Source organism: Leopardus geoffroyi, chromosome B3, assembly GCF_018350155.1.
Source record: "Leopardus geoffroyi isolate Oge1 chromosome B3, O.geoffroyi_Oge1_pat1.0, whole genome shotgun sequence".
Taxonomy (NCBI): domain Eukaryota; kingdom Metazoa; phylum Chordata; class Mammalia; order Carnivora; family Felidae; genus Leopardus; species Leopardus geoffroyi.
In genome coordinates, this window is record NC_059337.1 from 72568658 (window position 1) to 72580883 (window position 12226).

General features: G+C 39.0%; 2 protein-coding genes across 2 annotated transcripts; one reads left to right on the forward strand and one right to left on the reverse strand.

The window, feature by feature from the left end:
* Positions 1-4632: 4632 nt before the first annotated feature.
* LOC123583317 (olfactory receptor 1509) lies at positions 4633-5866 on the forward strand. Its single transcript, XM_045450331.1, has one exon. The coding sequence runs from the start codon at positions 4828-4830 to the stop codon at positions 5764-5766; it is 939 nt and encodes a 312-aa protein (XP_045306287.1). The 5' UTR covers positions 4633-4827; the 3' UTR covers positions 5767-5866.
* Positions 5867-10698: 4832 nt separating this feature from the next.
* On the reverse strand, positions 10699-11651 carry LOC123583316 (olfactory receptor 4E1). Its single transcript, XM_045450330.1, has one exon. It carries the CDS (start codon positions 11644-11646, stop codon positions 10699-10701), a length of 948 nt encoding a protein of 315 aa, XP_045306286.1. The 5' UTR covers positions 11647-11651.
* Between the last annotated feature and the right edge of the window lie 575 nt (positions 11652-12226).

Consider the following 12226-nt stretch of genomic DNA (forward strand, 5'->3'; position numbering starts at 1 on the left):
ACATATGTTTTTGTTTTTATGGACCCTTTAGGTCAGAAACTGCCTAGCATTTCTTGAGGGGCTCTGTTGTTTTGGAGCGTGGAAGTCTTAGTCTCATGGCTCAACATAGTGTGGGTTGGGTTTTGGGATCTCATTCATTGTTGAGCACAAGTTTTGGGTATGTAGCAGTAAACAAGGCAGAGCTAGTCCTTGCCCTCAAGGGGTTTATATTTGGAAAGGCAGACGATAAATCAGGTGATTTCAGGTATTTATAAGTGCTACAAAGGAGATGCACTAGGAGACTGTGTAATTAGAGAGTGTTCTTTTAGGTATAAGCATCAGGAGAGCCTCCACATGGGAGTGATATTTGAGATAAGACCTTATTAATGAATAATAAAGGTGCCTGGCTGGCTCAGTCAGTGGAACACGTGACTCTTGATCTGGAGGTGGTGAGTTCAAGCCCCACATTGGATGTAAAGATTACTAAAAAATAAATAGATAAACAAACAAACTTAAAATGAGACAGAAAAAGCCATGACAAGGTCTGAGGGAAGAATGTTCCTTGGGTACAGATCCTGCTGGGGCATTCACTAAATAGTGTTTGATTGATCAGTGACTCCTCACTTTCTTTCATCAACTTTTTTGTGGTCTTTGTTTTAGGTTGTGTAAACACATGACCTACATTTTCTCTGGTCTTTTTGGGATATTTTCTCACAGAGATTGGTAGGTATCAGTGAAAAGAATGGACTTTTTATATATACATTTTAAGTGCCAGGCAATATGTAGTAACACTTTTGTAACAGTTCTGTGAAATAGGTTCATAATTTGAGTTTGCACAAATGAGAAAATTGAAGCTCAGGGAGGCTAAGTAATTTTTCTAAAGAGACTTAATCCCAGAGTTAAAACCTCAACCCACCTCTTTTTATTTACTTAATTTTTAAAAAAGATTTTATTTTATTTATTAAAAAAATTTTTTTTTACGTTTTATTTATTTTTGAGACAGAAGGAGACAGAGCATGAACGGGGGAGGGTCAGAGAGAGAGGAAGACACAGAATCTGAAACAGGCTCCAGGCTCTAAGCTGTCAGCACAGAGCCTGATGTGGGACTTGAACCCACAGGCTGTGAGATCATGACTCAAGCCGAAGTCGGACGCTCAACTGACTGAGCCACCTAGGCGCCCCAGATTTTAAAGTAATTTCCACACCTAACATGGGGCTTGAATTCACAACCCTGAGATCAGGAGTCACAAACTCTACCAACTGAGCCATCCAGGGACCCCATTATCCCACCTTTGAAAAAAAAAAAACAGAGCAAAAACTCTTTTTCCCAGCACAGTGTAGATTCCTCTGGTCTGAAAATGTAGCAGCTACCATCTGTTGCCCCTGGAAACAGACTAACGCCATCAAGGGAATTATCCTGGCTTTGCGAATTTCAGCCAATCCCAAGATTCAGTGCCTCTCATTAGATTCTTCTAAAGTAAAAAGTACCTATGAGCTTCAATTTTTAACGACCATTTTCTGTGCTACAGAGCCCCTAATGAAGCTAGAGATTCTTCCCATCTCCTTGCTTCTCTTTTAGTCTTTTCAACAGGAGACCTGTATATTTGCTACATCTAATCATGTATAAGAGATGCACCTAGTTCCTATTTTATAGCTCAGAAAACTGAGGTTTAGGGAGGTGAAGGCCAAAGGTCACAGTTATTTGAATTCGTTGAATGTGCTGTTGTGACAAGCCTCTTTCCTCTTTTTCCTAGCGGAAAGCAGAACAGCTCTTGGTTCTTTGCTGCTAGGGCATTGCTGACCAGGAGTTTATAGGAAAGATCCTCCCCATTTTAAGAATACTGCCTTAGAAGACACATAACCAGATTATAAACTCTTAGACGTGGAGAAGGAAAAATGTGCTCATGATCCCATGAAGTGAGCATTTTCATTTCCTTTCCTTTTTTCCCAGACACATGCTTTTACCACTTTGCTTTTTCAACAAAGTAATCCGTGCTTATTATACAAACCTAAACAGTTATAGAGTATAATATAAAAATTAATAAAATCTTACTATTCCTTTCAATTTGATACTTCCACAAGTAACTAATGTTAAAATAACCGTGTATTCTTCCACACCTATTTTCTATTCTTTTAAGAATAAATACACGCACACATAATTCATGAATATGTAAGTGTATGTGTATGTGTGTGTGTATATACGTTTGAGCCTATGCGCACACACACACATCCCTTGATTCCCTCCTTCCTCTGTTCCTTTGTTTGCTCCTTCTTTCCTTTTTCTCTCCCTTCCTCCTTCTCTCCCTCCCTCCCTCCCCTCCTGGTTCATATTATATTCATAATGCACCCATTTTACTTAAAAATATATTGTTGACATACCTTGAAGTTAATAGTTTGTGATCTCGGTTATATGTTGGAAATGCCAAAGAGCTTTAAAAGTACTGACAGGTCCAACCCTTAAAAAGCCTGCGTTAATTGTCTCAGGTGAGGCCTGTGCAGCAAAATTCAAGCTCCACCCCCCCTCCTCCCCCACCGCTCCACCCGCCTCAGGTGGTTCTAACGTATGGCCACATCGACAACCACCGCTTTAAGTCAGTGTGCTCAATGCAACTCATTCTTTCTTTTTAATGGCTAGATAATATTCCAAATTGTGGCTGTACTAAAATTTATTTACTTATATCTCTGTTAATAAATATTCAATTTGTTTCCAGTTCCTTGTTTTGCTAAAAATGCTTCAATTAACATTTATCCTTAATTACTTATTCCTTTATTTCTATGAAATACAATCCTAGCAGTGGGCTTCTTGGTTAGAGGTATGGGCATTTAGAATTTTGATAGGTACTGGCAGGTCATTTTCCAAAAAGGTCTTGATAATATCTACTTCTAATAGCAGTCTATAGCATACTCAGCTTCTTATTCCTTTGCCAATCTGAAGAGAGACAGAAAACATTTTTTTAACTCACTGCTGAAGTTGAGTATTTTCTTATTCATACTTATTTGTCATTTGCATTTCTCTGTGATGTGCCCTTTCATACTTTTTGCCCATATTTAATTGTCATTTGTTCTTTCTTGTCATATTTTAAGAGCTCTTTAAATAATAGGAATATTATCCTTTTTTGGTCATATATGTTACAATATTTTCTTCTAATCTACTATTTGAATTTTGATAATTTATATGGCACTAGTATATTGTAGCAAAAAAATATTTTTAAGTAAGCTTCACACCCAGTGCGGAGCCCAACACAGGTCTTGAACTCATGATCCTGAGATTAAGACCTGAACTGAGATCAAGACTTGGATGCTTAACCGACTGAGCTACCAGGTGCCCTGTGGTCTGACACTCATATGACAGAACACACACACACACACACACACACACACTGAAACAAGGGAGAGGAAGGGAGAGAGGGAGAGAGAATCTTAAATAGGCTCCCTGCCTGGCAGGGAGCCCAACTTGGGGTTTGATCTCATGACTGTTAGATCATGACCTGAACCAAAATCAAGAGGCGGATGCTTAACCGACTGAGCCACCCAGGCTGTATATATTTTAAACTGTTGAGAATGCATAAACAAATTTTATCTCATGTCTTATTCTTCATAATATTTCAAAATTTTTCATATTGGCAATCTGTTGTTACTACCATTCTTAATGGCTGCATGTAATTCTATTCAACTTCCACTCTATTCATTTAAGCTTCAAAAAAAAAATCCAGTGACTGTTATTTTAAATAATGCTGTAATTAATATTTTCTTGCATTTAGCTTTTTTGACAGTTTGGATGTTTAGGAGACTCCTACAAGTGAAGTAGCTGGATCAAGAATATAAATATTTTTTATGGTTGTGGTAATTATTTCCTAAACTCTGTTACAGTTTTTGGCTGGCCAATCAATATAGAAAATTAGGGGCAAAATAGCTTTAGTATTTATACAACAATATCTCCTAGAGGACAAATCATATTACAGAATTAAAAAAATTAAGTTTCTTAAGTCATTTTTTAGCTTTATGGTGAAGGAAGAATTATATTTTTTTCCAGGTTATCTAAGAAGGTAGGTTCAGTTCAAATAAAAGTGTTTTTTCGAACACCTGCTGTGTGCAAGAAGCTGTACCAAGTGCCGCAAAGGATAATTCTTATGTAGTTATTGCTTTTTAAGAAAATTTCAATTTAATGGGGGAACAGAAACAAATGTATTATTTTCTTTTCTTTTACAGTTCAGTACCATGAAATAGGTATGAAAGAGAAGAGATAGGATTTGGTTGTATCAGCAAACTTTTCTTAAAGGAGGAGGTAGCATGGCCGAAGCGTAGTAACCTGCTTGCCTGGAGAGATGAATACATAGGGGGAGAAAGGAGGATCCCAGACTGGAAAAATAAATAGGTAGCAGACTGTTGCAGGCTTTGCATGTACATTTAATTTGATAGGAAGGGGGACATGGTGAACGATTTTAGTTGGGAGTCGTATTTTGGGAGATTAATTTGGCATTATCTGTGGATTAGACTGAAATGGAAAAAGCCAGCTAACTACTGGCTAAGCGTTTTGGGCAACTTGTTTATTCCTGTAAGGTTCATTTATCTCGTCTGCAAGCCAGAAACAATAATGCCTATGCCATGGTGCAGTTGTGATTAAATAGAATGGCGTATATAAAGTGCCTGGAATGACTCCTGATATATCATGGGTATATTGTAACAATTGCTTTTAAGTTTGTCTTATATTTTATATGCCTTGATAATAAATAAACGACTCATATGGGAATGTAGTCACTTCAATTAATTCTACTTGTATACTATTAAAGGTAAATTAGCTTTCATGTCTTTTTTTTTCCCTTGCAAGGTCCTTTTGAAACTCATTGGATGGATGCTCTAAATCAAACAAGAGTGACTGAATTTGTCTTCTTGGGACTCACTGATAAGTGGGTGCTGGAGATACTATTTTTTCTGGCATTCTCCATCACATATGTATTAACCCTTTTGGGAAACACTCTCATTATAGTTACTATAGTCTTTACTCCACGCCTCCATACCCCCATGTATTTCTTCCTGAGCAATCTGTCCTTTATTGACATCTGCCACTCATCTGTCACTGTGCCCAAGATGCTAGAGGGCTTGCTTTTAGAGATAAAGACTATTTCCTTTGATAATTGCATTGCACAGCTCTTCTTCCTACATCTGTTTGCTTGTGCTGAGATCTTTCTGCTGACCATTATGGCTTATGATCGTTATGTAGCCATCTGTGCTCCATTGCACTATTCTAATGTGATGAACATGAGGGTCTGTGTACAGCTTGTCTTTGCTCTCTGGTTGGGGGCTACTGTTCACTCTCTGGTGCAGACCTTCTTGACCATTCGTCTACCTTACTGTGGCCCCAACATTATTGATAGCTACTTCTGCGATGTGCCCCCTGTCATCAAGCTGGCTTGCACAGATACATACCTCACGGGAATGCTAATTGTGTCTAATAGTGGAACCATCTCCCTCACCTGTTTCCTGGCTTTGGTCACCTCTTACACGGTCATCCTGGTTTCTCTTAGAAAACAGTCAGCTGAAGGGCGCCGGAAAGCCCTGTCTACCTGCTCAGCCCACTTCATGGTGGTTGCCTTCTTTTTTGGACCATGTATCTTCATCTACACTCGGCCAGACACTAGCTTCTCCATTGACAAGGTAGTATCTGTCTTCTACACGGTGGTCACTCCTTTGCTGAATCCTCTCATTTACACCTTGAGAAATGAGGAGGTAAAAAGTGCCATGAAGCATCTCAGACAGAGAGGTTTTTTCATGAAGTCAGGTACATGATGGGTTTGGAATTACAAATATAATTATGGCCATATCTTTAACAGTAAAAGTAAAGAACAAAATTAATAGGTAAAATGACACGTTGGGGTGGCTAGGTGGCTCAATCAGTTAAGCATTGGACCCTTGGTTTCGGCTCAGATTATGATCTCACAGTCGTGGGTTGAGCCCCACATTGGGCTCTGCTCTGGCAGTGCAGAGCCTGATTGGGATTTTCTCTCTCTACCTCTGTCTCTGCCCCCCCCCTCAAATAAATAAATAAACAAACAGCAGCAACAACAAAAAAGAAAGTGTCAAAGTTTTATGATGATAGCTTTAAAAAATAAATAAAATGGCACAGAGAAGGGCAGACTTCTGTATTAAAGAGAAGGATTTATTAACTATTACTTATATAAAGGAAAAGATGATGGTGGAACAGGTAAGGAAAAAGAATCTGGAAAAGTTCCAAGAAGGCTTCTGATTTCACTAGTAAAAGAACACAAGTTGGGGCATGGATTCAGTTTCAGGAACAAGTACAGTAGTGAGAGAACACATTTTCTTGATTTGTGGATTCTGTGGGCTATTGCCTCTGGGAAGCAATATATATCACACCTATGTTTTATAAATTATAGTGGTTTCAAGCTTGCTTTCAGATTTATTTTCAGTGTGTTTATTTAAGCCTTCACTGATTTATATTGAATTGAGTTGTTACTTTGAAAGTGATTCTCTCATTATTCCTGGATCTATTTTGTATTTTTCATAGGACTTCTATTTGATAAAATCAAGGTGGAAATGTATAAAGAACTTATTTTAAAATAAGCTTTCTTGAGGTAAAATTTAATTACATAAAATGCATGCATTTTCAATGTACAGTTTGAGAAATTTTGACAAAGGTGTATATATATATATATATATATATATATATATATATATATATATCCATGCAACCATCTTTCCAATCAAGATGTAGAACATTTCCATCACCTCAGAAAGTTTCCGCAGTCCCTTCCCAGCCAATCCTTCTATCCCCACCCAAGCACCCAAAGATCTGATTTTTGTCACTATAAATTAGATTTGTCTTTCCTAGAGCTTCATATAAATTGAATCATACAGTATGAACTTTTTCTGTGCCTGACTTCTTTTGCTCCGCATGCTGTTTCTGAGATTAACCTATGTCTTTGTGGGTGTTAGTAGCTTATGTTTTATTATTGTTGAGTAATACCTTATGGTATACCATACTTTGTTTATTCATTCACTTATTGATGGACATTTGGATGTTGTCTGTTTCTGACAATTGTGAATAAAGTAGATATAAATGTTTAGTTATGAGTTACTTTGGCCTCGTGTCTTTGTTTCTCCTGGGTAAATACCTAGGAGTAGAGTAATTGGATCATATAGTAAGTGTATGTTTAACTTGTAAGAAACTACAACGCTGTTTTCCACAGCTGTTGTATGATCTTTTAAAAGTATTTTAGGGGCCATCAGGGTGACTCAGTCGGTTAAGTGAACAACTCTTGATTTCAGCTCAGGTCATGATCTCATGGTTGTGAGATGAGCCCCACTTTGGACTCTGTGCTGTGTATGGAGCCTGCTTAGGATTCTCTCTCTCTCTCTCTCTCTCTCTCTCTCTCTGCCCCTCCCCCTGCTCATGTATGTGCATACACACTCTCAAAATAAATAAACTTAAAAAATAAAAATATTTTTAGTATTCATGTATTTATTTGCTTATTTATTTATTTTTAATTTTTAATTTTTATTTATTTTGTTTTTATTTTTAAAAATTTGTAATGTTTTTATTTATTTTTGAGACAGAGGGAGACAGAGCATGAGCAGGGGAGGGGCAGAAAGAGAGGGAGACACAGAATCTGAAGCAGGCTCCAGGCTCTGAGCTGTCAGCACAAAGTCCGATGTGGGGCTTGAACTCACAGACTGTGAGATCATGACCTGAGCTGAAGTGGGACGCTTAACCGACTGAACCACCCAGGCACCCCTATTTTTAATTTTTTTAATGTGTATTTACTTTTTGAGAGAGAGAGAGACAGATAGAGCATGAGCGGGGGAGGGGCAGAGAGAGAAGGAGACAGAATCTGAAGCAGGCTCCAGGATCCAAGCTGTCAGCACAGAGCCTGACATGGGGCTTGAACTCCCCAAATGTGAGATCATGACCTGAGCCAAATTAGACGCCCAACTGAGCCACCCAGACACCTCTTTATTTATGTATTTTTAAGTAAACACTACCCCCACTCTGGGGCTTGAACTCATGACCCTGAGATCAAGAGTCTCATGCTCCACTGACTGGAGCCAGGTGCCCCCAAAGTGGTTGTATGAATTTTTTAATTTTTATTTTTTTAATTAAAAAAAATTTTTTTTGAGTCAGGGGAGGGGCAGAGAGAGATGGAGGGAGAGAATCTCAAGCAGGCTCTATGCTCAGAGAGGAGCCCCATGCGGAGCTTGATCTCAAAATGTGAGATCATGACCTGAGCCAAAATCCAGAGTCAAATGCTTAACAAACTGAACCACCCAGGCGCCCCCAAAGTGATTGTATCATTTGATACTCTCATCAGAAGTATATGAGTTTAATATCCAACAAATTGGTATTTAATTTTAGGCATTCTTGTGAGTGTGTGGTTTACTTGTCATTTCCCTAATGACTGATGATGCTGAGAACCTTTCAATTTGCTTATTATCCTTTAATATATCTTTGTTGTGATGTGTCTCTTCAGATATTTGATCATTTATTATTTTTTTGTCTTCTTGTCACTGTAAGAGTATACAACAGTATTTTTTGTATAGTCTGGATATAAGACCTTTGTTGCATTTGTCCTGGCAATATTTTTTCTCACTCCGTGGCTTGCTGTTTTATTTTCTAAATGATATATTTTGAAGAGCAGAAGTTTACATTTTGATTAAGTTTTTATTTATCAATTTTTTACTTTTAAGATTGATGCCTTTTGTGTCCTAAGAAATCTTCACCTACTCCAAAGTCTCAAAGATTTTCTCCTGTTTTCTTTTAGAAATTTTATAGTTCAGCTTTAAATTTTAGGTTTGTTGTCCATTGTAAGTTTACTTTGATATATCATGCAAGATAAGGGTTGAGATTTGTTTTCCCACCTACCTAGTTGATACAGTACGTTTAAAAAGACTTGTTTCCCCATTGTGTTACCTTTTTAAGTCAGTTGAGCCTTGAGAGGACATAAAAGTATTCTTTTCACCTCTTCACTATCATCTGTCACCATTCTCTGCCTTAGAGTCTAAACTATAACCACATTGGTCTATCATTTCTTGGACCACGCCAGAGTTTTTTCCAACATATGTCTTTACACCTGCCATTTCTTCTGCCTAGAATGTTCATCACTCTCTTTTTTTCATGCTTGGCTTTTTTTCATCTTTCAGATCTTAGCTTCAATGTCATTTTGTCAAAGAGGCCCTTAGCACATAATAGGTGCTTGGTAAATATTTTTTTTTAACTTGTTTTACTTTTTATTTTTTTTTGAATTTACATCCAAATTAGTTAGCATATAGTGCAACAATGATTTCAGGAGTAGATTCCTTAATGCCCCTTACCCATGTAGCCCATCCCCCCTCCCATAACCCCTCGTGTAACCCTCAGTTTGTTCTCCATATTTATGAGTCTCTTCTGTTTTGCCCCCTTCCCTGTTTTTATATTATTTTTGTTTCCCTTCCCTTACATTCATCTGTTTTGTCCCTTAAAGTGCTCATATGAGTGAAGTCATATGATTTTTGTCTTTCTCTGACTGACTAATTTCACTTAGCATAATACTCTCTAGTTCCAGCCACGTAGTTGCAAATGACAAGATTTCATTCTTTTTGATTGCCAAGTAATACTCCATTGTATATATATACCACATCTTTATCCATTCATCCATTGATGGACATTTGGGCTCTTTCCATACTTTGGTTATTGTTGATAGTGCTGCTATAAACATGGGGGTGCATGTGTCCCTTCAAAACAGCACACCTGTATCCCGTGGATAAATGCCTAGTAGTGCAATTGCTGGGTTGTAGGGTAGTTCTATTTTTAGTTTTTTGAGGAACTTCCATCCTGTTTTCCAGAGTGGCTGCACCAGCTTGCATTTCCAGGTGCTTAGTAAATATTTATCAAATGAATAAATAATAAGATATCCCCATTCAATTGCTCTGATGGCAGATTTTTCCTGAACACCTGAGGACATCAATAACTTCAATGGCTCAAGTCTTCTTTCTACATCACTAAGTCATAAGCAAACTCACTTTGCCTGATTCACTAGTGTTTGCCAAGCTATTTAGGCAAGCTTCTGAGTGAATGATGTGGTCAAGTGCTACTCAGCAATCTGAAGGTTTGTTTAAACTTTGTTTATCACCCTAAGACAAAAGCAGGAAAAGGTGGCATGGTGTAATGAAAATAGCATGAGTTCATGTTGATACACTTGACTTACCATTCTGCTTCCATCATTTCCTAGCTGGGTGACCTTGGGCATGCTGTCTGCTCTCTTTGAGCTTTAGTTTCATCATTGTAAACAGGCATAACACCTACCTCATAAGTTGTTCTGAGAATGGAGTAAATGCAGAGTGCCTAGAACAATTTCCAGGATATGGAAGATATTAAAAATCCTAACTACTGCTATGGTTGTCAGATATTGGGCCAGAAGACAATTTCATAAGTCATCTAGCCTGATGAATGTTAGGTACCTTATTCTTTGCAAGGCATTTCTTTGATTAGGAACACGAGGCATGTTAAGAGCTTAGACATTGAAGGGCGTCTGGGAGGCTCAGTTGGTTAAGCGTCTGACTCTTGGTTTTCGCTCAGGTCATGATCTCACGGTTCGTGTGTTTGAGCCCCATGTCGGGCTCTGTGCTCACAGTGCAGAGCCTGCTTGGGATTCTCTCTTTCCCTCTCTCTCTGTCCCTCCTCTGCTTGATCTCTCTCAAAATAAAGAAATAAACTTAAAAAAATAGTTATTTTTTCCCTCTCCCCTCCAACCTTCCCATTAACTTGTTCAAGGCATTTTTCATGTCTTCATTCCTAAGAGTATAGATGATGGGGTTCAGCAGGGGGGTGACAGCGGTGAAAAACACAGCCACCACCTTGTCCTCAGGGAGGCTGGTGGATGGGCGGGAATAGATGAAGATGCAGTGGCCCAGGAATAATGTGACCACGGTGAGGTGGGCTGCACAGGTGGATAAGGCCTTCCGCCTGCCTTCGGACAGCTGCTGCCGCAGGCTAACCAGGATGACTGCATAGGACACCACGAGGACCACGAAACAGACCACAGAGATCAGCCCACTGTTGGAGATGATGAGGATTTCAATGATGTGGGTATCTGTGCAGGCCAATTTGATCACCTGAGGTACATCGCAGAAGAAGTTGTCGATCTCATCGGGACCACAGTAGGGCAGCTTGATGGTGAGGGAGGTCAGTGCGATGGAGTGGATGGTTCCCCCTGTCCAGAGGGCCACAGCAAGAAGCACACATACTTTCCAGTTCATAACTGTCATGTACTGCAGGGGTTTGCAAATGGCCACATACCGATCATAGGCCATGATGGTGAGGAGAAAGATCTCTGTGCAGGCGAAGAGGTGCAGGAAAAACATCTGAGTGACACAGGCATCAAAGGAGATGAGCTTCTCTTCTGACCATGTATCTATCAGCATCTTGGGGACTGTGACAGTGGAGTGGCAGACATCGATAAAAGACAGGTTGCTGAGGAAGAAATACATAGGGGTATGGAGCCGGCGGTCATAGGTAATAGTTATGACAATGAGGATGTTCCCAATCAGTGTCAGGACATAAAAAGTGAGGAACATGGCAAACACAGCCATCTGCACCTTCTGATTTACAGATAAGCCTCTAAGTCGTATATATGTGATGGAAGAGGTTTGATTGAGTAGGCCGGCCTCTTCCATTCTCTTTGTTGGACACTCTGTCAAGAATTAGGAAAAAAAAATAACACTTAGCATCTGCATCAATCATTTGGTCACTTAATTTCTTCTTTGTTTGACTTTTTCCTCCGTCAGTATCTTATTTTAAAATCCCTATTCAGCACCTTAAATCATGCTGGACACATAGTAGGTGCTACACACACGTTTTTGGAATAATAGTGTGTAGAATCATGATTCACCAAGAGATATAAAACAACCTTGGAGAGGGGAGGACTTATGTTTAGTTATAAATCTTTACAGGAGAAAAAAATTAAGATTTTTCTACCCCAAGAGAATAACTTGCTCAAACTCATACAAATCCTGGCTTTGAGCAGTTTTCTTTATTGCCCGTTGCCTGCATTTTTCACTCCCGCAAAATACTTGCTCCTCTGTTGGTTTCTGCCGTGACGCCCTGGGACTGTAATGGGAATGATCTGGTTTTCAGAAGGCAGAGGCTTTTCACCAAGCTGATGGACAACCAGCAATATGGCAATTTCTTTAGGGGAGGCTGGATAAAACCCAGGAAACCTTGGAGAATCTGGAGAGAGTGATGGAGGCTTGCTTT